Source organism: Artemia sp. Qi Xiang Cuo, chromosome 11 (assembly GCF_049724085.1).
Source record: "Artemia sp. Qi Xiang Cuo chromosome 11, ASM4972408v1, whole genome shotgun sequence".
NCBI lineage: Eukaryota > Metazoa > Arthropoda > Branchiopoda > Anostraca > Artemiidae > Artemia > Artemia sp. Qi Xiang Cuo.
In genome coordinates this window covers 3,321,241-3,346,790 of record NC_142804.1, presented here as the reverse complement: position 1 = coordinate 3,346,790, position 25,550 = coordinate 3,321,241, and the positions used below count along the sequence as shown (strand labels likewise).

The following is a 25,550-nucleotide window of genomic DNA, read 5'->3' as shown; positions in this document are numbered from 1 at the left end:
AAAAATTCCACATTTTTTAGATCAGAGCTTGAAACTTCAACAGTAAGGTTTTCTGATGCGCTGAATATGATGGTGGGATTTTCAACCAGTTTTTATAACTTTTAGGGGTCTTTCATCCTTTTTTCGAAAATCAGCCAAATTTTCTCAGGCGTGTAACTTTTGATGGGTAGGATTAAACTTGATGAAACTTATATATTTGAAATCAACATTAAATTCTGATTCTTTTGAAGTATCTATTGGTATCCAAATCCTGTTTTCTAGTGTTTTAGTTACAAAAATCAACACAAACAAGAGTTTGGGTATGACCTCCTTCTCTCACTGTAAAAGTCTAAAACCTACTGCGTCGTTGGTGCTTTACTGATAACCAATTTTATAACAATATTTTATTTTGTGCTTAGAAACTTTGAGCTGATGAGCTTTCAGCAATTAATATTATTATATATCAAACATTCAGTTTAATTTATTAGCTCTTTTTAAAGTTGTTAAAGATGAATATAGGTTCACTACAAACAACGGTTTGCATACTGCCTCCTCTCCTAACTGTAAATCAAAACCAAAAGCCTACTGCGTCATTGGTGCTCAACTGAAAATGTATTATATTACAAGTATTTTGTTTTCCAGTTCTTACAGCATTTAAAATAAAATTGAAATTATGTTTCCCAGTAATGGATATGTTTTTCAGTAAAGCGCCAATGACACAGTGGTTTTAGACTTTTACAGTGAGAAAAGGAGGTCATACCCAAACTCTTGCTTGTGGTGATTTTGTTCGTTTCAAGCTTGATTTGCATATTCAATTTAAGTTTCACTCGTTTTAAGATTTATTTATTAATTTACATTAATATCTATTTTATGTTTGTTTGCATTGGTTGTATATTTAATTTATGTTCGTTTTAAGTTTCATTTTTACTTCAATAGGAATTTTTTTTTTCGTTTTAAGCATGATTTTCATATTCAACCTGGGCATTACTCGCTTTAAGATCTATTTATTCGTTTATATATTTTACTTGCTATATGCTTTTGCTATAATTGTTTATTTAATTTCTGTTGATTTTGGGTTTAATTTTTTCTTTAAGTGTAATTTCTGGTCGTTTTAAGTTTGAATATTAAAAGTTATTTGTACCTGCTGAGCTTAAGTTTAAAATGGCCTTTACTTTTCTTTGAAAAACTTATTTTTCGGAAACTTTTTTTTTATTAACTAAGCTTTTAAAAATTATTTTTTTTCAAAAATAAACTTTCAAAAAAAAAATCAAATTTTCAAAATAAAAAAAATCAAATATTCATCAAAATATTAAAACTGATATCAAAGTAACAATATCAAAGTGAAAAAATGGGTTTGTGTCAACCTCGGAGTTTTTATTATCTGATGTTTGAACTATTTTTAACAAAATTGCTATCTCAAAATTTAACGGATGGGTTTGAGGAAAAAGGGCGAGAGGGGACTAGATTAAGCTTCGGTCTATTTAGACTCTTTAAAAGTGAACTAGAACTTTCTATTTTCAATCAAATGAGCCCTTTCTGAAGTTTATACGAATATCCCTTCTATAAGAACCATATATATCCCCAGAGTAAAACTTAAAACACCTGTCCCCAGACCCTGGAGGTTTGTGTCGACCTTGGAGTTTTAATATATGATGGTTGAACTATTTTTAACAAAATGATCACCTGGAATTTTTATCAGATGGGTTTATCCATCCGATACACCCAAAAGCGTGGAGAGCAGGAGGACCTAGTTGCCCTCTGATCTTTTTTCACTCTGAGAAAATGAACCACAACTTTTAATTTCCATTTAAATGAACCCTCTCAGAAGTTTACTCGAGCATACCTTCCATAACAACCATATATGCCCCCAGAGCAATACTTACAACGCCTGCTCCGGCCTTTGTGGCGTTGTGTCGACACAGTAGTTTTTCTTATCTGACCTTTGAACTATTTTTAACGAAATGACCATACGTAAATGAGTGTTTGTTGTACGATCTTTGTACTATTTTTAACAAAATGGCTACCTCAATTTTTTTTACCAGATGTATTTGGGGAAAAAGGGCTTGGGGGGCCAGTTACCCTCTGATCACTTTTGACACTTAAAAAGGGCACTAGAACTCTCGATTTCCAATCGAATGAGCCCCTTTTGATTTATATTTTCCAAGAATCTCGAAAGCTTAGAAACATCGTTGTTAGCGAAATCCGTAAAGCAAGAAAGGAGCATGGTGCGCACGTGCTCAATAAGTTATTTTATTCGGACCCAAAGAAATTCCACACAAGTGTCCAAAACCTCATGGGAAAGGTCTCTTCAAAATTTTTCTTACTGGACAGTAATGGTGACCCAGTGGGTGCAGATGTCATAAATGATCATTTTGCTTAAAGTTGTAAAAATCACCCACCACTTTAACATATGCCGGCCAACAGTGCAGTGAGTGACATTCCTGTGATTGAAATTCATCAGACTGATTTTAAACTCGAAACTCTTGACACAAATAAGTCAGTATACCCAATTGATATCCCTACCAAATTAACTGTGGAATGTGTCCAGTATTTAAGTGTACCTCTAACTGATATTTTTAACCTATGTTTTGTAGATCGTATTTTTATAGTTTGTTTCAAACGAGCTAATATATCTCCTATACCAAAACCTAAGACCCCAAAAGTTCCCTCTGACTTAAGACCAATATCAAAAACCCCAATATTCTCTAAAATATTTCAAAGTTTTTTATTTACCATTTCCTTTTTGACGATAATCATGATAAAATCAAACCAAATCAGTTTGGCTTTAAGCCGAATCACAGCACCACGCATTGCTTAATTTATATACTTGATACGAATTTCAAACATTTTGAGTTGAATAGTTCCTACGTTTAGGCTGTTTTTGCTGATATTAGCAAAGCCTTCGACAATTTGGATAATCAGACAGTTATAGATACTGCAAGGGCTTTAGGTGCACGAGATTTTGTTTTAGGTATGTTAGCTAGCTTTTTGTCTGACTGTGAGCAATGTGTAGTCCTCCCTAACGGCGATTCATCAGGTTTTTCCTCGATTTCCTGTGGAGCACCTCAAGGGACTAAGTTAGGTCCTTTAGCATATTTCATTGTTTTTAATAATGTTTTACCAAGTTTTGACAACTCTTTTAAATTTGTGGATGATTTGAAATGACTAAACCTTTGTCAAACATCTAATGCTTTGAATGTTACACTTGATTCAATACTTTACAATTTAAAGAATGATCTTGACAATGTTAAACTCAACTTAAGCATACCCAAAAGCAGTTTCATGTTATTTTTATTTTTAAAAAATATACCCCTTATCAATAATTACCTTTGCATACCAAATTTAAATAATGTTAAACTGCTTGGTGTGCAGTTGGATGACAGCCTTAAATGGAACTCCCACATTTCCCACTTATTTAAGTCAGGTTGTTTTCTCCTTAAATCTTTATCTCTTTTCAAACGGTTCTCCATATCAATCCAAAACCTTAAAATAATTTATTGTTCTTATATAAGACCCTGTCTGGAATATGGTTGTCTTGTCTGGCACCCTGGGTTCACCAAAGACCAATGTTCTAAAATTGAAAGTATTCAAAGAAGAGCAATACAAATTATTCTGGGGACGGCCTATACTACATACGATGAAGGTTTGGCTAGACTTGAACATATTACATTGGAATCACGACGTTACATCCTTACTATGAACTCTGGTCACAAGTGCCTTAGTTCTGACTATCATCGATGTTTTCTCCCTTCCCTTAAAGAAAATCCCCAAACCCTTCCTAATACAAGACTCAATGCTCGTAGAGCTCCAAACACCAAACTGGACCAGTATCTCCAAATGTTGACCATAAGCTACAAAAACTCTTTTGTCCCCTATTTTGTTTCCCATTTTAATAATTAATATAACTTTTGTTTTATGTTTATCCCCTAACATCTGTTTTATTATTGATTCATTTTTTGTTTTATGTTTATCCCATAATATTTGTTTTGTTGTGGTAATTCTGACGTGCTTATGCTAGCTTTTGTGCTATTTTAGCTAATACATCATATTCTATTCTTCTATTATATGAATTGCCTCTGGGAAAAAAATAAATGGAGTGTGGGGGGAGGCTAGCTACCCTCCAATCACTTTTTACTCTTAAAAATTGAATTATAAATTTAAATTTCCAATCAAATGAGCCTTCTAGGAAGTTTATACGAGCATCCTCTCCATAAGAACTACATATACCCCTAGAGCATTATTCATAACGCCTGCTTCTGGGCCCTGCCGGTTTCCGTCGACACAGGAATTTTTCTTATCTGACGTTTGAACTCTTTTTAATGAAATGGCGATTATAAAAAAAATTTCGGACGGTCTTGGGGGAAAAAGGTGTGCGGGAGGGGGTTAGTTACCCTCGGATATCTTTTGACTCGTAAAAATTGAAATAGAACTTTCAATTTCCAATCAAATGAGCCCCCTCAGAAGTTTAAATGAGCATCCCTTTCATAAGAACCATATATGTCCCAAGGACAACAATTACAGCACCATCCCCCGGGCTCTGGGGGGAGTTTTGGTTATCTAATTTTTGAACAATGTCCAGAACACTAGCTATCTCAAGGTTTGTAAAGCACGGGTTTGGGGAAAAAAGAGCTCGGGGGCCAGTTTAACTCTCGTGACTCTTAAAATGTGAACTAGAACTGTCAATTTCTTATCAAATGAGTCCTCTATTAAGCTTATACAAACATCCCTTTCATAAGAACCATACATGCCCTTAGGGCATAACTTAAAACGCTGTGCCCTGGGGGGTTGTATTGACACTGGATTTTTTCTTATCCCACCTTTGAACTGTTTTTGACAAAATGTCTATTAAAATTTTTCACCAGATGGGTTTTTAAATAGACGGCGTAGGGGGGGGGGAGGAGACTAACTGCCCTTGTATCTCTTTTGACTATTAAAGAGGGAGCTCAAAATTTCAATATCCAATCAAACAGACCCTCTCTGAAGTTTATACGAGCATTCCTTCCATAAGAACCATATATGCCCCCAGGGCATAGCTTATAACCCTTGCCCCTGAAAACTGTGGGGGGAGTGTCCAGCTCAAACGTATAATTTCCAGTACTTTCAACTACGTTGAAAAAATAACTAAATCTAAATTTTGATTGGATGTGTTTGGGGAAATGGTGGGCGTGGAAGGGGTGTCAGTTGCCTTAGAATCACTTTCTACTATTAAAAAGGAACTATCCATTTGAATTTCCAATCAAATGAGCACTTTCTGAAGTTTCTATGACAACGTTGTCTTCACAAAACCTTATATGACCCCAGGGACTAACTTACAACCCTAATTCCGAGGGCTGTGGGGGAGTTGTCATCCTCAAAGACTTAATTTCTAGACCTTAAAACTACTTTTAATAAAATGGCTATCTCAAAATTTTGATTGGATGTGTTTGGGGAAAAGGTGGGCTTGAGAAGGGGGTTAGTTGCCCTCCAATCACTTACGATTATTAAAAAGGGAACTAGCCATTTGAATTTCCAATCGAATGAGTCCTTTTTGAAGTTTCTACGACGACGCCTTCTATAAAAACCTTATATGCCCCCAGGGCATAACTTAAAACCCTTGCTCTGAGGGTTGTGGGGGAGTGTCCTCCTCATAAAAATATTTTCTATGGAAATCTACTACGCTGAACAAAATGGCTATCTCAAAATTTTGTTTGGTTTTGTTTGGGGGAATGTTGGGTGTGGGGGGTGGGGCATGATTTCTCCCATTAATTTTTGAATATTAAAAAGGCACTATAACTATCGATTTCCAATGAACTGTTTCCCTTTAAAGTTTCTACGACGACCCTTTCCATAAAAAGTGCCTCTAGGGAAAAACGAAAAATAAATAAAAAAATAATAATAAAACATTGGAGCCGTATGGCCTTTACTAATGGCAACGCTATAGCGTTGCCTCTGATTTCTGTTCGTTTTGGGTTTCATTTATTTATCGTTAATGATTTGCGGTAGTTTCACGCTCGGTAGATTTTTAATTTTATTTTTCCCCTATTTTTGGTTCATGGAGTTCTTTACTTTTCTTTGAACTTATTTTGTGGAAAAAGTTTTTTAATTAATTTTGGGTTTGAGAAACAATTGGCGTGGGAGGGCCAGGTGCCCTCCAATCTATTTTGAGTCTTAAAAAGTGAGCTAAAACTTTCAGTTTCCAATCAAATGAGCTCTCTTTGAAGTTTATACGAGCAACCCTTCCATAAGAACCATATACAACTTAAGGGCCTAACTTACAACGCCTGTCCCCCGGTCCTGGGGGGTTGTGTCGACATCAGAGTTTTGTTTTATGAACTTTGAACTATTTTTAATGAAATCATTATCTCAAAATTTTATCAGAAGTATTTAGGAAAAAAGAACGTAGGGGGGGGGGGAGGTTACCCTTTGATATCTTTTAACGCTTAAAAAGTGAACTAGAGCTTTCAATTTCCAATCAGATGAGCTCTCTCTGAAGTTTATACAAACATTCCTTTCATAAGAACCATGTATGCCCCCCTGGCATAACTTATGACCCTTGCCCTGAAGACTGTGGGGGGAGTGTCCTGCTCAAAGATATAGTTTTCGAAACTTTCAACACCGTTTAACAAAATGGCTATCTCAAAATTTTGATTGGATATGTTTGGGGAAATGGTGTGCGTGGAAGTAGTGTTAGTTGCGTTCTAATCACTTTCGAATATTAAAAAGGGCTCTAGGTACTTAAATTTACAATCAAATGGGCCCTTTTCGAAGTTTCTACGACAATATTTTCTATAAGAACCTTATATACACCCAGGGCATAACTTACAACACTTGCCCTGAGGGCTGTGGGGTAAGGTTGTCATCCTCAAAAGCCTATTTTCTAGAATTTTCAACTACCTTTAACAAAAAGACTATCTAAAGATTTTGATTGGATGTGTTTGGGGTAAATATGGGCGTTAGATGGCGGTTAGTGCCCTCCAATCACTTTCGACTATTAATATTTTGATTGGATGTGTTTGGGGAAGTAGTGGGGGTGGAAGAGGTGTTAGTTGCCTTCCAATCACGTTTGACGCTTAAAAGGGCACTAGAACTCTCGATTTCCAATCGAATGAACCCCTTTGATGTTTATGCGACGAGACCTTCTATATGAAGTGCCTCTGGGAAAAAAAGCATAATAATAAAACATTGGAGTCGTATGGCTTTTACTATAAACAACGCCATAGCATTGCCTCTGATTTGTTATTTTTTTTCTCCCAGTCATTTAATATGAAAGGGGTCGTTGTAAAAACTTCAAAGGATTGGAAATTTAAATGGCTTCAAAACTTCACCTCATTTGATTGGAAATTTAAATGGCTAGTGCCCTTTTTAATAGTCGAAAGTGATTAGAAGGCAGCTAGCACCTCTTCCATGCTCCCCATTTCCCCAAACACATCCAGTCAAAATTTTGCGACTGCCATTTTGTTCAACGTAGTTGAAACTTCTGGAAATGATGTCTTTGAGAAAGATACTCTCCCCACAGTCTTCACGGAAAGGGTTATAAGTTATGCCCTTAGGGCGTATATGGTTCTTATAGAAAGAATGCTCGTATAAACTTCAGAGAGGGCTCATTTGAGGGGAATTTAAAAGTTCTAGTTCACTTTTAAGCATCAAAAGATATTGGAGGGTATTCAGCCCCCCACACCCTTTTTACCAAATCCATCCAATAAAGACTTTGAGATTGCTATTTTATTGAAAACAGTTAAAAGATCATATTATAAAACTCTGGAGTCAACACAGCCCCCCAGACCATGGGGACAGGCTTTGAAAGTTATGTCCTCTGGCATATATGGTTCTTCTGGAAGGGATTTTTGTGTAAACTTCTAAGAGGGCTCATTTGATTGGAAATTGAAAGTTCTAGTTCACTTTTAAGAGTCAGAAGAGATTGAAGGGCGTCTAGCCCCCTTTTTGTAACCACCTATTCCCCAACCACATCCAATCAAAATTCTTAGATAGGCATTTTCTTAATCGTAGTTGAAAAAATCTGGAAATTAGGGTTTTGATGACGACTAGTAGCCTTTTTTTTCCTCAAACCAATCCGATAAGAACTTCGAGATAGCCGTTTTTTTAAATAGTCCAAAGACCATTGAACGACAGCTCTGGGGTCGACATAGCCCCCCAGGGCCCAAGGGCAGGCGTTGTAAGTTATGCCCTGTTGGAATATATGCTTCTAATGGAAGGGCTGCTCGTAAAAACATTAGAGAGGGCTCATTTGATTGGAAATTAAAGTTTTAGTTCATTTTTAGAGATTCAAAAGAGATTGGAGAGCAACAATCCCTGCCCCCTCCCTGTCCCCCCTTTTTCCCAAAATGCATCTGAAAAAATTTTTTGAGATAGCCATTAAGTTAAAAATTGTTCAAAAGTCAGATAACAAAAACTCGGGTGTTGACGCAACCCCCCAGGGCCCAAGGGCAGACGTGGTTAGTTATGCCCTGGGGTTTATATGGTTGCCATATATATGGGATGCTCTTATAAACTTCAGAGAGCGCTCATTTGATTAGAAATTGAAAGTTCGAACTCATGTTTTACTAGTCAAAAGATATCCAACGGCAACTGGCCCCCCTAAGCCCCTAAGCCTTCTTTTTCCAAACCCATATGATGGAAATTTTAAGATAGACATTTTGTTAAAAATAGTTCAAAGGTCTACGACCCCCTAGGGCCCGGGGAAAGGCGTTCTAAGTTATGGTCTAAGGGCATGTATGGTTCTTATGTAAGGGATGCTCGTATAAACTTCAGAGAGTGCTCATTTGGTTTGAAATAGAAAGTTCTAATTCACTTTTTAAGAGTCAAAAGATATCCGAGGGTAACTAGCCTCCCTCCTCCCCCCAAACACACCCATTTTTCCCCAAGCCCATCAGATAAAAATTTTAAAATAGCCATTTCATTAAAAATAGTTCAAAGATCTGATAAGAAAAACTCTTGTGTTGACGCAACCCCCCAAGGCCCTGAGGCAGGTGTTCTAAGTAATGCTCTGGGGGCATATATGGTTCTTATGGAAGGAATTCTCGTATAAACTTTGGAGAGGGCTCACTTGATTGGAAATTGTTAGGTCTTGTTCACTGTTTTTAGAGTCAAAAGAGGTCGGAGGGCAACTAGCCCCCTCTCCACGCCCTGCATGCACTAGATAAAATTTTGAGTTAGAAATTTTGTTAAAAGTAGTTCAAAGTTCAAATAGCAAAAACTCCGATAACGAGAAAGCCCCCAGGCCTGGGGGTAGACGTTCTTATTCCCTGGGGGCATATAGGGTTGTTATGGAAGGGATGCTCGTATAAACTTCATAGAGGACTCATTTGATTGGAAATTGAAAGTTGTAATTCCCTTTTTAAGAGTCAAAAGTTATCGGAGAGCAGCTAGACCCCCTCTACACTAGCCTCCCCTATTCTTTTTCCCAGAGGCACTTCTTATAAAAGGGGTTCTCGTATACACTTCAAAGGGGGCTCATTCAATTGGAAAGCGAGAGCTCTAGTGCCCGTTTTAAGAGTCAAAAGTGATCGGAGCGAAACTACGCCCTCCCCCAAGCCCTCTTTCCCCAAATACACCTGATAAAAAATTTGAGCTAGCCATTTTGTTAAAAATAGTTCAAAGATCATATAACAAAAACTCTTTTACGTATGACCATTTCATTAAAAATAGTTCAAAGGTCAGATAAGAAAAACTCCTGTGTCGATGCAACCCCCAGGGCCCAGGGAAGGCGTTGTAAGTATTGCTCCGGGGGAATATATGGTTCTAATGGAGCGTATGCTCGTATAAGCTTCTGAGAGGGCTTTATTTTATTGGAAACTGAAAGTTCAAGTTCACTTTTTAGGTGTAAAAATCTATCGTAGGGTAACAATCCCCCAACACCTTTTTTCTCAAATGCATCCAATAAAAATCTTGAGATAGCTATTTTGATAAAAATAGTTCAAAGATCATATAACAAATTTCCAGTGTCGATACTACCCCCCAGGGCTCGGGGACAGGCGCTGTAGGTTAGATCCTGGGGGCATATATGATTCATATGGAAAGGATGCTCGTATAAACTTCATAAAGGGCTCATTTGATTGGAAATTGAAAGTTTTAGTTCACTTTTCAATAGTCAGAAGAGATTGGAGGGTACCTACCCCCCCCTCCACGCCTTTTTTCCTCAAACCCATTTGATAAGAACTTTGAGACAGTCATTTTTTACAAATAGTCCAAAGACCATATATATAAAAAAAAAAAACTGCAGGGTCAACACAGCCCCCAGGGCCCGAGAGCAGGTGTTGTAAGTTATGCCCTGTCAGAATATACGGCTCATAAGGAAGGGATACTCGTAAAAACTTGAAAGAGGGCTCATTTGTTTGGAAGTTTGAATTTCTATTTCAGTTTTGAGAGTCAAAAGAGATTGGAGGGCAACTAGAACCCCCACACTCCTTTTTCCCCAAGTGCGTCCGATAAAAATTTTGAGATAGTCATTAAGTTAAAAGGTCAGATAACAAAAACACAAGTGTCAACACAACCCCCCAGGGCCTGGGGCAGGCGTTGTAAGTTATGTCGTGGGGTATATATGGTTGTTATGAAAGGGATGTTTGCATAAGCTCACTTTTAATAGTTAAAAGAGATCTGAGGGTAACTAGCCCCCCTCCACACCTTCTTTTCCCAAACCCATTTGATGAATATTTTGAGATAAACATTTTGTTTAAAATAGTTCAAAGGTCTACAACCCCCCAGGGCCTCGGGGAAGGTGTTCTAAGTTTTGCCCTAAATGCATGTATGGTTCTTATCAAAAGGATGGTCGTATAAACTTCATAGAGGGCTCATTTGATTGGAAATTGAAAGTTCTAGTTCACTTTTTATGAGTCAAGATATTTTAGGGCAACTAGCCCCACCCCCATGCCCTTTTTCCCCAAAAGCATCCGCTACAAATTTTGAGATAGCCAGGTGTTTGAAAATTGTTTAAAAATTAGTTAGCAGAAACTCCGGTGTCATCACAACCCCCCAGGACCCGGAAGGTAGGCGTTGTAAGTGTTCTCCTGGGAGCGTATATGGTTCTCATGAAAGGGGTGCTCGTATAAACTTTAGAGAGGGCTCATTTGATTGGAAATTAAAAGTTCTAGTTCACTTTTTAAGAGTCGATGGATATCCGAGGGTAACTAGCCTCCCCCCCCCCCACACACATGCTTTTTCCTCCAGCCCATCCGATAAAAATTTTTAAAAAGCCATTTCATCAAAAATAATTCAAAGGTCAGATAAGAAAAACTTCTGTGTCGACCCAATCCCTCAAGGCCTGGAGGCAGGTGTTGTAAATAATACTCTGGGCACAAATATAGTTCTTATGGAAGGGATGCCCGTATAAAATTCGGAGAGGGCTCATTTGATTGGAAATTGAAAGTTCTTATTCACTTTTTAAGAGTCAAAAGAGATCGAAGGGCAACTAGCCCCCTCCCTCCCCTCCACGCCTTAAATATATCACATAAAAATTTTGAGATAAACAATTTTGTTAAAAATAGTTCAAAGTTCAGATAACAAAAATTCCGGTTTCGGCACAAACCCCAAAGGCCCGGAGGTAGGCGTTGTAAGTTATGCCCTGGGGGCACATAGGGTTTTTATGGAAGGGATGCTCGTGTAAAATTTAATAGAGGGCTCATTTGATTGGAAATTGAAAGTTGTAATTCCCTTTTTAAGAGTCAAAAGTTATCGGAGAGCAGCTAGACCCCCTCTACACTAGCCTCCCCTATTCTTTTTCCCAGAGGCACTTCTTATAAAAGGGGTTCTTTAAGAGTTAAAAGCTATCGAAGGACAGCTAGCCTCTTCCCCCTACACTCAATTTCTTCTTTTTTTCCAGAGGTGCTTCATATAGAAGGGGTCCTCATATAAACTTCAAAAGGGGCTCTTTCGATCGGAAATTGAGAGTTCTAGCACCCTTTTTAAGAGTCAAAAATTATCGGAGGGCAACTAGCCCCCCCCCCCCCCCAAAGCCCTCTTTCCCCAAATACATCTGATAAAAATTTGAGGTAGCCATTTTGTTAAAAATAGTTCAAAGATCACGTATCCTGTGTCGATACAACCCCCAGGGCCCGGGACAGGCGTTGTAAGCATCGCTCTGGGAGCATATATGTCTGACAGTCTTGGTTCCCCTGATCTACCAGCAAATTTAGTAAGCCAGGTACGATTTATCTTAGAGGGTCAAGAAATTCAGTATTGGCAAGGGCTGGTTTTAAATTCTACTACATTGAATCATTATAATCAGGCTAAACCTAGTCTTGGAGAGGAAATTTATTTTAAATTTAATTTACCGGATATGATTTCATGTCGATGGATTCAGCTTAGGGTGAATTGCCTTCCAATCCAGAGCAGGCAAATGGTGTTCGACAGGGGGATAGTACATCCTGATGGTCGGTATGTGTGTCCTCTTTGTAGGGATGAGGACGAAGATTTGGACCATTTTCTCCGAAAGTGCCCGGTGCTCTCTGATTTAAGGGAAAATTTCTCGCATGGGATTGTTTTGCTGCTTCCAAATATTTTACAAAGTAGTAATCCAACCACAATATTTTGTATTGGTGCGTACATAGAGAAGGGATTAGAAAGAAGGAAATGTTTTTACAATTAATTATTACTAATTATATGGAATTAAAGTTATTTTTTTGGTAATTTACCAGAAGGTATTTTTTGCTATGTGTCATGTTAATGTGTTTTGTAATTTGCTCTGTTGTAATTTTTCTATTTTCCATAATTTTTGTGTGTATATGGCTCTTGGGCTTTTGAAATACTCGATCTATCTATCTATCTATCTATAACCAAAACTCCGGGGTCAACACAACCCCCACGGCCCGGAGGCAGGCGTTTTAAGTAATGCTCTAGAGGCATATATAGTTCTTATGCAAGCGATGCTTGTATAATTTTGGGAGAGGGCTGATATAATTGGAAATGAAAGTTCTCGTTTACTTTTTAAGAGTCAAAAGAGATCAGAGAGCAACTAGTCCTCCCCCTCCCCACGTCCTATTTTTCTCAAACCCATCTGATAAGAACTTTGAGAAAGCCATTTGTTTTTGAAAATGGTTCAAAGATCATGTAACGAAACTCCGGGTCGACACAATCCTTCAGGGCCGGGGGTAGGCGTAAGTTATGCCTGGGGGCATATACAGTTGTTCTGGAAGGGATGCTCGTTTAAACTTCAGAGAGGGCTCATTTAATTCGAAATTGAAAGTTCTAGTTTGATTCGTAAGAATCAAAGGAGATCAGAGTGCATCTATCCCCCCAGGCTCTTTTTCCACCAAATGCATCCGATAAAAATTTTGAGATAGCCATTTTTCTAAAAATAGTTCAAAGGTCGGATAAAAAAAACTCCGGTGTCGACACAACCACCCAGGGCCCAGGGGCAGGCGTTGCAAGCTATTCCCTGGGGACATGTATGGTTCTTATGGAAAGGATACTCGCATAAACTTCAGAGGGCTGATTTGAATGGAAATTGAAAGTTTTAGTTCAATTCTTAAGAGTCTAAAGAGATTGGAGGGCCCCTAGTCCCCCATGCCCTTTTTTTCCACACCCATCCGATCAAATTTTGAGATAGTCATTTTCTTAAAATACTTCAAAGGTCAGACAAGAAAATATCGGCGTCGACACAACCCCCCAGGGCCCGGGGGTAGGCATTATAAGCTATGTCCTGGGGCCGTATATGGTTCTTATGAAAGGGATGCTCATATAAGCTTCAGAGATGGTTCATTTGAATGCAAATTAAAAGTTGTAGTTTATTTTCTCAAAGTAAAAGAAGATTAAAGGGCAACTAGCCCCTTCCGCCCTCCACACCTTTAGGTTTATCGGATGGATAAACCCATCCGATAAAAATTTGAGTTGATAATTTTGTTAAAAATAATTATAACATCAGAAATTAAAATCCGGGGTCGACACAACCCCCCAGGGGTCCAGGGACAAACGTTGTAAGTTATACTCTGAGGGAATATATGGTTCTTATAGAAGGGATGCCCGTATAAACTTCAGAAAGGACTCGTTTGATTGAAAATAGAAAGTTCTAGTTCACTTTTAAAGAGTCAAAAGAGACCGAAGTGGAATTAGCTATTTTGTTAAAAATAGTTCAAACATCAGATAATAAGAACTCCGAGGTTTACACAAACCCATTTCTTCTCTTTGATATTGTTATTTTAATACTAGTTTTGATACTTTGACGAACATTTGATTTTTTTTAAAGTTGGATTTTGAAATAAGGAATGTTTAAAAACTTGAAATTTTTGCAATAAAAAACGCACAGAAATGAAATGAAAAAAACTTTTCAATAAATAAGTTTTTCAAAGAAAAGTAAAGGCCAGTTTAAACTTAAGCTAAGCAGATAAAAATACCTGTTAAAATTCAAACTCAAAACAACCAGAAATTACTATTAAACGATAAATGATACCCAAAACGAACAAAATAAAGAATCATAGCAAAAAATATCCAACAAGTAATAATATAAATAAATAAACAGATGTTGAAGCGAGTAACGCTTAGATTGAATATAAAAATCAAGCTTAAAACAAAACAAAATATATTGATATTGAAGTATAAATAAAACTTAAAACGAACAGAAATTAAATAAACAATCAATCTAAACAAACATACAATATAAATTAATGTAAATGAATAAATAAATCATAAAACGAGTGAAACTCAAATTGAATATACAAATCAAGCTTGAAACGAACAAAAATCACTACAAACAAGAGTTTGAGTATTGCCTCCTTCTCTTACTGTAAAAGTCTAAAACTTACTGCGGCATTGGCGCATTACTGAAAACTATATAAGTCTTGAACAGTCTTGAAAAGAATAAACAACATCAAATTGAATATTTTATGTATAGTGATATTAAATTTTGAAAGATCCAACAGTCCAAGAATTTTTTTCACTGTAATTTCATTTTAATTTTCAATGCTGAAAGAACTGGAAAAGAAAATATTTGTAATATAAGTCGTTTCAAACAGTTCGTGGTAACGAACTGTAAGTAAGGAGCGACCCGGCTCAATGGTAACCGAAACTCTAAAAAACGGGATTTTGATACCAATAGATACATCAAAAGAATCAGATCTTAATTCTGATTTCAAATATATAAGTTTCATTAAGTTTAATCTTACCCATCAAAAGTTACGTGCCTGAGAAAAGTTGGCTGATTTCCGAAAAAAGGGGGAAAGACCCCCTAAAAGCTATAGAACCTTAATGAAAATCACACAATCAGATTCAGTGTATCAGATAACCCTACCGTAGAGGTTTAAATCTCCTATCTACAAAAATGTGGAATTTTCCATTTTTTGCCAGAATAATGATCACGGATGCGTTTTTTTTTTTTTGTTTGTTTTTTTTTTTTTTTTTTTTTTTTTCCCAGGGGTGATCATATTGACCCAACGGCCCTAGAATATCGTGGGAGGGCTCATTCGAACGGAAATTAAAGTGCTAGTGCCCTTTTTAAGTGACCAAATAAATGGAGGGCAACTAGGTCTCCTCCCACGCTTATTTTTTTCCCAAAGTGACCTGATCAAAATTTTGAGATAGCCATTTTGTTCAGTATGGTCGAAAATATGATAAAAATGTCTTTTAGGATGACTTGATCCACCAAAGTCCCCAGGGGGAGGGCTGAAAGTTATGAACTTTACTCAATGTTAAAATATAGTATTGGTTATTGGGAAGTATACAGACTTTTTCTGAGGAGTTTTTTTGTGGTAGGGGGGGGCCGGAGAGGGCCGGGGGAGAGAGGGAAGGATCGTTCCATGACGGACGTTTTTAGGGGGGACGGGACAGTGCTATGAAGGGGGCGCCGGATTTCCCAGCATTATTAAAGAAAAAGATCAGGAATTAAATAAAAAAAACAAGTTTTTCAACTGATCAACTGATTGTGATTAAGAGGTCATTTTTTAAGAACTGGAAAAAAAATTCGAACTATAGTTTAAAGAGCAGGGTATTGACTAGGAGGCGAACCCCCTAATATACGTGTTAAAAATTTATGAATATAGAAGTTCGTTACGTAAGTTAATTCTAAGTTACGCACATTTATTACTAATAAAAACGTTCGTAAATAAAATAAACAAGTTTCGAGAAAGCCATTTAACCAAATATAATATGCAAATTTTGTTTTAATTATTCATGTACGGTGAGCCAATATCAAAACCTGCATTAGTTCAAAAATGTTCAAAAATTAAATAAAAAAAAACAAGTTTTTTTAACTGAAAGTAAGGAACGACGTTAAAACTTAAAACGAACAGAAATTATTCCGTATATGAAGGGGCTGTCCCCTCCTCAACGCCTCGCTCTTTACGCTAAAGTTTGACTTTCTCACAACTCTATTTTTTTAAACAATAAAAAAACTTTAGCGTAAAGAGCGAGGCGTTGAGGAGGGGACAGCCCCCTTCATATACGGAATAATTTCTGTTCGTTTTAAGTTTTAACGTCGTTCCTTACTTTCAGTTAAAAAAACTTGTTTTTTTTATTTAATTCAGTTAAGCGCCGATCACGCAGTAGGCTTTTGGTTTTTATTTAGAGTTAAGGAAGGGGCAGTATTAAAACTTAGAAAGAACTAATAAATTAAACAGAATATTTGATGTATAATGATATTAATTGCTGAAAGCTCAAGTTCAAAATTTTACTATAATTTTAATGTTTATTTTCAGTATTAAGTACAAAAGAAAATATTTGTAATTAAATTGGTTTTAAGCTTCATTTTAAATTTAATCTAAGCATTATTTGCTCTAAGATCTATTTATTCATTTATATTATTACTTGTTGTATGGTTTTTGCTTTGATTGTTTATTTAATTTCTGTTCGTTTTGGGTTTCATTTATTCTTTAATAGTAATTTCTGGTCGTTTTGAGTTTGAATTTTGACTTGTATTTGTACCTGCTAACCTTAAGTTTAAAATTACCTGTACTTTTCTTTGAAATACTTATTTTTCGGAAGTTTTTTTTAAATTCATTTCATTAAAGGATGATATGCTAGTGAAGCAAGCGTACCTATTAACACTTTCAGATAAGAGGAAAGATTCTTGGCCAAATTAAGCTAAGGATATTTTAGAACGAGTGGGTATGAGTGGGTATTGGAATGACGGGACGGGTATAGGAGGAGAGGTAGGGACAGTTTCAAAACTGGTATTGGAGGTATTAGTATCCCAAGAAAACCAGTTATGGCGAGCTAAAAAGGCCACTTCGCCGTCCTTCGGAATTTAAGCGGAGGTCAAGGAGATTTTGATGGAAGAGTTTTTTTGACGGTGGCTTTGGGCTTCTTTCCCCAATTGGGGAAAGAAGAAAATATTTGGGACGAGTGAGGCTAGATGATGGTCATTATTGTTGTCGTATGTGTTGTGTTACAAATTTCATGGCGGGATGTGAAGAATTAAAGGAGTTAAAAAGAGAGATTTTTGGGAGGGATTACGGAGAGAGGGATTGGTTTTTAGGGATTTTGAAAAGTAGTCATTACATAGCTATTCGTTACATAGATATTCGGAGGTTCGTTATTGTATGCATGAATCATCGAGAAAATTTTCTATGGAGGGAAGGGGGATGATATGGAGAGTTAAACGATGATTTATTTTTTTATTATTAGTATTTTGGTTGTGTCAGTCTATGTAATCTCATATACTATATGACCATAGCCAATGAGGCTTTCGTAGGAAATAAATCTATCAATCTATCTTTCAATCTATTGTTACCTAGAAATTATAAAATGGGGACTTACAGTGCCAGCAATCCTGGGTAAATCTTCTCAGTATAAAATTGTTGATCGTCATCAGGTTCGAAAGAACTTTGAAACAGATTGGCTTCAGGATTCATATCAAAAAAGCTGCTTGTCCATATCCTAATGGATAAATTTGCTGCAGCATTTTCTGGCAAATCTGTGTCCGATAAACAGGCCAAAAGAGCATATCCGGGCATCCTATCTATGAAACCGTGTAACCGACTCTCTTCGTTTCCTATATTCGGACAGAATCTTGATAATAGCTTTTTAAAGTATTCTTTTGTCTTGTTAATTTGTTCTTCAGCCTTGGTAAGTTTGGACTCTAGGCTTTCTTGACAATCGACAGATTTCACTTCAATAAGAGTGCAGCCGAACTCAGGGTGGATAAGAAGGAAGTCAAATTCACCTATGTTGTTGGATCTTTTTCTCTGTTGATCTTTGCTGTTGATGTTGTTGATCTTTTTCTCTTTCAAAAGCGTCTGTTTCAAAGAGATGTTGTAAAAGCAGAAAAACTTCTGCTGCATTTCTTTTAGTTTCTTCTCCACCTTATACTCAGCAATATCACCTTTATTTTTCAAGTAGTAAGGAGAAGGGTTTCCGGGTTCAAAGTTTGACTCTGTCAAATTGTGTTTGTCAGGGTTTCCGGGTTGAAAGTATGACTCTGTCAAATTGTGTATGTCAGGAGTAATTTGTATTTTCAAGTCCTTAAGGGATTTTGTCAGATCGAAGTCTGCTGCTTGAAGCTCACCCCACGTGGCCATTGTCTCGTGAAATACTCATGTCTCACTTTCACAAGTTAATAAACTCTTCCTAATCCATGCTCTCTTCTAAATTGACCAAAATTTATGTGAATTCCGTTATCTAACAGGAAAATGTTTTTAACTGATAAGTTTGATTGCGAACCTAGAACTTATAGTTATCCAATGACCGTATCGGTAGAGATGAGTAGGCGCCGCTGAGATTGCGATAAGTTTGGCTGTAGCTAAGGTAGAATCGGTGCTCTGTATAATTCAAAATTGCACTGTCTGTTTTGTTATTTATTCCCACCCCTTTCTGGCGGATGGACCTAGCCCCCTCGATGGTGGAGCATTGGGGCAAGCCTCAAGTCAGTATTTTTTTTCATTGCTGGCCGATGTGACGGGTTATGACCAGTAAACCATTCATTTTCTATTTACTTTTTATTTTAGCTATTCCCTGACACTGACACAATGTGTTTTTTTCTTACTCCTCTTCTCACCCTCCTTTTTTATATGAATGTTCGTTTACTTATAGACCCATCTCCTATGGGAAAGGGGTCTACCCTTTCGACGGATGAGAATAGTTACATATTCCCTTCGTACCCCTTCTGTGGTGAACCAGCAGATTCATGTGTTTTGTCGGTGAGCCAATAAGAAGGATACAGTTTTGGCCCCGCATGAAAACCATGTGTAAAGTTTTTCTAACAATTAAATCATAAAAAGAATCTTACGCTGCAATAATTTTTGAATAATTTTTAAAAGAACAACTTCAGAACTTATTAGATTCAGAAGTTATCTACTTTTCTACTATAGTTTGGAAATTTTCAATGGCTAGACCCATGCCACTAAGCTCGGAATGAATTTATTTTCTTTGAAAAAGATAAAAATAGAAAGAAACAAACTAATCACTCTTGATTTACTTGATTTTGTGCTTCTTCGATTGAATGGTACAGAAACCGCAATCACATTGTTTCTCCATATTCACTGATCTTCTGCTAGTTGATAAACAGTCGATAAACCTAAATATCTGCTGGAAGTAATATGTTTAAGCCGGCGAGCAGCCTTTGATATCGTTTAAAATGGCTGTACTTTAGGTTGTATTTGTGCTTTACTGAAAAAAATACAAAGGAATTTACTGAATAAAATCTGTATTGTCAGTTTAATATACATATGCTGATGTTTATTCCTTAAAATCTTAATTGATTTTTGATTTCTTAAAGTTAGAAAAGGGAAAACATTTAAAAGAATTTTTCAGTAGAGTATTAATTATAGTTTGGCTTTTGTAAAGCTTGGGGTTTCGAACCCTACTCATATTAATTTCTGCTCGCTTTGAGTTTGACTCTTATTTGTTTTAATTTCTGTTTGTTTTGGGTTTCATTTATTTATTGATACTGATTTGTGGTGTTTGTATTCTTGGTAGATTATTTGATTCTATTTTTGTTCATTTTGTGTTAATGGAGTTCTTTACTTTTTTTTAGAAACTTATTTTGTTGAATATAAAACAAAATCTCTTGTCCTTGTCCATAATCTCTGGAGATTGTTTCAACTCCAAAGGCCTTGTTGTATGATATTTAAACCATTTTGAATAGAATAACTATCTCAAAATTTCTATTAGATACATTTCAAGACAATATGACGTGTGCATGTGAGGGTGTGTGGGGGGGGGGGAGCTGCCCTCCGATCCTTTTGACTCTTATAAAGATGGGACCTTTGGCCCCTTTGATTTCAGAAAAACACCCATTTTATAAATTTAACTTCATTTATCTTCAATTTCAATATTTAAACCCCGGGCCAAGCTTTATTACGTGATGTATGGAAGGTATCCACTAATTAGCTAAACCTGAATAATACAGAAAAGCGATGACTCATACACCATAAGTTTACAGCCCTAAAAGCTTCAAAGGATACTGTGTAATTTAATCTGATTTGTCCATTCATCGTCTTTGGTCAGAGGTTCGTGCACGGAGACGTGTCGAAAAGTTTCTTCAATAATCGTAAGAGTTTTTTTTTATTTCAGTTCAGTTTTGAGTTCCTGTAAATACGTGAAAGTGAATACAGTAAGACATCTTGTTTTTAAAATCTTTGACTTTTTAGCCAAGGCGGAGTCCGGAAGCCTACAGCGAGGCTGAGGTTAGAGTAGCTTGGTATAGGAAAAGAATCTTATACTAAGTCAGAGGTCTTTCCTTGAGTGGGAATTGGGGGAGTTCGATCTTTATGGTACCTGAGTCCAAATAGTATGGCACTCTGAAACCACGTGGAAAGTACACTTGCCAGAGAACAAGGACAGTTGTGTAAACCGCCAGAGATGGAACAAGCAGAAATCCGTGGTGCCTAGAAGTTACACTGGCTTTTGGGTTACCGCTAGATTACTCTGGTGGCATTAGAGGTTTTCCCCAATTTCAGAGGTGAATATCGCCCTCCTCACCCTCCCCCCAATACTGGTGGCAACGAGTAAGGAGCTATCAGCAGCACTGGTAGCAAAAGAACGAGCTTTTCCTAGTTACCAAGAACGAGTTGGTAGCAAAGAACGAGCAAGATACTGGTGAATTTTAGCCTACAGTATAGGCTGTAAAAACCTGCACGGGAAGACAGATTTGAAAGATTGTGAAATAAAATTTGATGAGCCAGGCTTCTACCTAGGAACGACGCAATGCCTGAGATAGGGTATAACCCCCTTTCATCATCTCCTTTCATCAAGGTTTGGGCTGAGCCTGAACGTCCAAATATAGGAATTAGAAAATATTACAAAAATCGATCGTTTATCATAGGCAGCGCAATCCCGCTGCCTAAGTAAAGAATGATATTGGCACAGTGTATTTTTTTTTTCATACCAGGGCACTTTGTATTGAAGGAATTGTCCTAGAAACTTTGAAAAGGGCTCATTCGATTAGAAATTGGAATGGCTAGTGCCCTTTTTAATAGTCGAAAGTGATTGATGGGTAACTAGCCCCCCCCCCATGCCCATCATTCCCCCAAACACATTCAATAAAAATTTTGAGATAGCCATTTTGTTCAGCGTAGTTGATTTCCACATAGAAAATATATTTTTGAGGAGGACACTCTCCCACAACTCTCAGGGCAAGGGTTTTATGTTATGCCTTGGGGGCATATAAGAACAATTTTGGCACTTCCCTAAACACATCCAATAAAAATTTTGATATAGCCATTTTGTTTAAAGTAGTTGAAAGTTCTGGAAATTAGGTCTCAGAGGACGACAACCACCCTCACAGCCTTTAGGGTAAGGGTTAGGGTTAAGGGATTTTTTGGTTATATCTAAAGATTGAGGAGAGGGGGGGGGGCTACTTGAGCCAGAATTTTCGATTTTATGCTAAACTTATTCCAAATATCATGGTCACTTTTTTGACATTATACCCCCTCTCCATCTGAGGACCCATACGTGACTGCATAAATACATTTCATCAATGTATCGAATCTTGGGCTGACATTCTTTCTTGTTATATTCTTTCGTGTTCTTTCATATTGTAAAGTAACAGTTTCAACGGTTGATCTTTTTTTAATATATTCCTAGGGGTATATCCCGGACCATCAGAGGGGCGGGTGTATTTTTAAAAAGGGGCCATGATATTTGGAAATAATATAAAATAAAGAATTTAATGGTACTGTTTGTGTGTTTACCTTGTTTTCTTCAGAAAAGGACAATCACTAAACATTTGACTTAAGAAAAAGACAACTAGACTAATGCCCATTTTTTGCCCAATATTGCCCAATTTTTGACCAATATTTTTTTTCCTTTAGAGCAGGGTACTTCGTATCAAAGAAGTTGTCGTAGAAACTTCGAAAAGGGCTCTTTCAATTGGAAATTGGAGGGGCTTGTGCCCTTTTTAATAGTCGAAAGTAATTGGAAGGTGACTAACACCCCTTCCACACCCACCATTTCCCGAAACACATCAATAAAAATTTTGAGATAACCATTTTGTTCAGCGTAGTTGATTTCCAGATAGAATATATTGTACGCGCTTTTCCTCGTAAAGTTCGAGAAATTTTAGCACAATATGAAAAACCAAATGTCAGAATTCAGTTGCCATTTGATAATGAAATAATTGTTTCTGTGGTAAAAGTAAAGAAAACTAAAAGAGAGAAAAAAAATGCAAAACGGAACTACAATAAAGAAAGGCAGTCAAACGATGTTTGCAAAATGTATTATTTATTTTTTTGTTTGTTTTTTTTCAGTACCAGGGCCCTTAATATCCATGTCGTTGTCTTAGAAACTTCGAAAAGGGCTCATTCAAATGGAAATTGGAGTGACTAGTGCCCTTTATAATAGTCAAAAGTGATTGGAGGACAAAATTTTGAGATAGTCGATTTGTTCAGCGTAGTTGCTTTCCAGATAGAAATTGTGTTTTTGAGGAGGACACTCCCCCACATCCTTCAGGGCAAGGGCTGTGAGTTATGCCCTGGGGGCATATAAGGTTTTTCTAGAAGATGTTGTCGTGGAAACTTCAAAAAAGGCTCATTTGGTTGGAAATTCAAAGGGCTAGTGCCCTTTTCAATTGTCGAAAGTGATTGGAGGGCAACTAACCCCCCTCTCGAGCCCACCTTTTCCCCAAACACATCCAATCAAAATTTTGATATAGCCATTTTATTCAACGTAGTTTTATGTTCTGGAAATTAGATCTTTGAGGATGACAACCCCCCCCCCCAGCCCTCAGTGTAAGAGTTGTAAGTTATGCCTTGGGGCATATAAGATTTTTATAGAACCCGTTGTCGTAGAAACTTAAAAAAGGCTCATTCAATTGGAAATTGAAATGGCTAGTGCCATTTTTAATAGTCAAAAGTACTTGGAAGGCAATTAACACCCATTCCACGCCCACCATTTCCCCAAACACATTCAATCAAAATTTTGAGATATCCATTTTGTTTCATGCAGTTTAAAGTTCAGAAAATTATACATTTCAGCAGGACACCCCCCCCCCCCAGTCTTCAGGGCAAGTGTTATAAGTTATGCCCTGGGGCATTTAGGGTTTTATTGAAATCTTTGTTGTAGAAGCTTCAAAAAAGGCTCATTCGATTGAAAATTCAAAGGTCTAGTGACATTTTTAATTGTCAAAAGTGATTTGAGGGCAACTAAACCCCCTCTCACGCCCACTTTTTCCGCAAACACATCCAATCAAAATTTTGAGATTGCAATTTTGTTTCACACAGTTTAAAGTTTAGGAAATTACACCTTTGAGCAGGACACCCCCTCCATAGTCGTCAGCGTAAGGGTTATAAGTTATGCCCTGGGGACACATAATTTTTTATTGAAATCTTTGTCGTAGAAACTTGAAATAGAGGTCTTTCGATTGGAAATTCAAAGGGCTAGTGCCCTTTTTAATAGTCGAAAGCGATTTGAGTTTAACTAACCCCCCTCTCACGCCAACTTTTCCCCCAAACACATCCAATCAAAATTTTTAGATGGCCATTTTACTCAACGTAGTTGATAGTTTTGGAAATTAGTTCTTTAAGGATGACAACCTCCCCCCCCCCACACCCTCAGGTCAGGGGTTGTAAGTTATGCCCTAGGAGCATGTAAGATTTTTACAGAAAACAATGTTGTAAAAAAAACGTCAAAAAGGGATCATTGAATGCAAAATTGAAAGGGCTAGTCCCCATGTAATAGTCAAAAGTGATTGAAGGGCAATTAAACCCCCTCTCACGCCATCCATTTTTCCAAACACATCCAATGACAATTTTGATATATCCATTCTGTTCAACCTAGTCGAAAGTTCGGGAAATTAGGTCTTTTAGGATGATGATCCCGTCAGAGCCCTCAGTGTAAGGGTTTTAAGCTATGTCCTGGTGGTATATAAGGTTTATATAGAAAGTTATTGTAGAAATTTCAAAAAGGGCTCATTTGTTTGGAAATTGAAATCGCCATTTTTAATAGTCGAAAGTGAGTGGAGAATAATTGACCCCCCTGCCACGCCTACCATTTCCCCAAACACATTCAATCAAGGTTAAGAAATAGCCATTTTGTTCATCGTAATTGAAAGTTTTGGAAATTATGTATTTAAGGATAACAAACCCCCTAGAGCCCCCAGGGCAAAGGTCAAAAGTTATGCCCTGGGGGCATATAAGGTTTTCACAGTTAGAGTTGTCGTGAAAAATTTCAAAAAGGGCTCATTCAAATGGTAATGGAGAGGGCTAGTGCACCTTCTAATAGTCTAAAGTGATTGGAGGTTAACTAACCACCCTCTCACATGCACCATTCCCCCAAATACATCCAGTTAAAATTTTGAGATAGCCATTGTGTTCAACGTAGTAGATATTCTGGAAATTAGGACTTTGAGGGTGACACCCCCCCCCCCGCCCGCCCTCAGGGCAAGGGTTGTAAGTTCAGCCCTGAGGGTATATAAGGTTTCGATTGAAAGTGTTGTCGTAAAAACTACAAAAAGGCTCATAGGATTGGAAATTGAAAGGGCTAATGCCTTTTTTAATAGTTGAAAGTGAGGGGAGAGCGACTAACGCCCCTCTCACGCCCTTCATTTTCCTAAACACATCCAATCAAAATTTTGAGATAGCCATTTTGTTTAATGTAGTTGAAAGTTCTGGAAATTATGTCTTAGAGGATGACAACCACCCTTACAGCCTTTAGGGTAAGAGTGGTAATTTATACCCTAGGGGCATATAAGGTGTTCATAGAAAGCTTTGTCGTAGAACTCAAAAAGTGCCCATTCGACTGGAAATCGAAAGGCCTAGTGCGATTTTTAATAGTCAAAAGCGATTAGAAGGCTTGAAATTCTTGTAGTAAAGATCGATATGGGTATAATGTATTAATTATTGTTGTTGTTGTTGTTGCTTAGACCAGGGCACTTCGTATCGAAGGAGTTGTCATCGGAACTTCGAAAAGGGCTCATTTGATTGAAAATAGAAATGGTTGATGCCTTTTTTAATAGTCAAAAGTGACTGGAGGGCAACTAATCCCCCTCCCACCCCCACGCTCCCATTTGCCTTTATGTTTAAAAACTAAATGTCGCCTTAACATTAAATCATAATGCACTGTGTTAGTACTAATTCCCAATAAGACGTCTCAGCAGTATCCCAAGAACGACTGAGGGTATTATGTTCAATTTTTCGGGGCTACTTCTCCTCTTAAAATTTAACCAGGTCAAAATAGCGTAATTGTATCCAAGCTATCAAAGAAAGTAAGCGGAT

General features: G+C 37.2%; 1 protein-coding gene across 1 annotated transcript in view; it reads right to left on the bottom strand.

The window, feature by feature from the left end:
* The window catches only part of LOC148946535 (uncharacterized), a 32,665-nt gene extending 14,188 nt beyond the window's left edge, over positions 1–18,477 (bottom strand). The window contains exon 1 of the mRNA XM_089097035.1: positions 17,659–18,477. Coding sequence (XP_088953161.1) covers positions 17,659–18,419 — 761 coding nt within the window. The 5' untranslated portion in view covers positions 18,420–18,477. The remainder of the gene's footprint in view (positions 1–17,658) is intronic.
* Between the last annotated feature and the right edge of the window lie 7,073 nt (positions 18,478–25,550).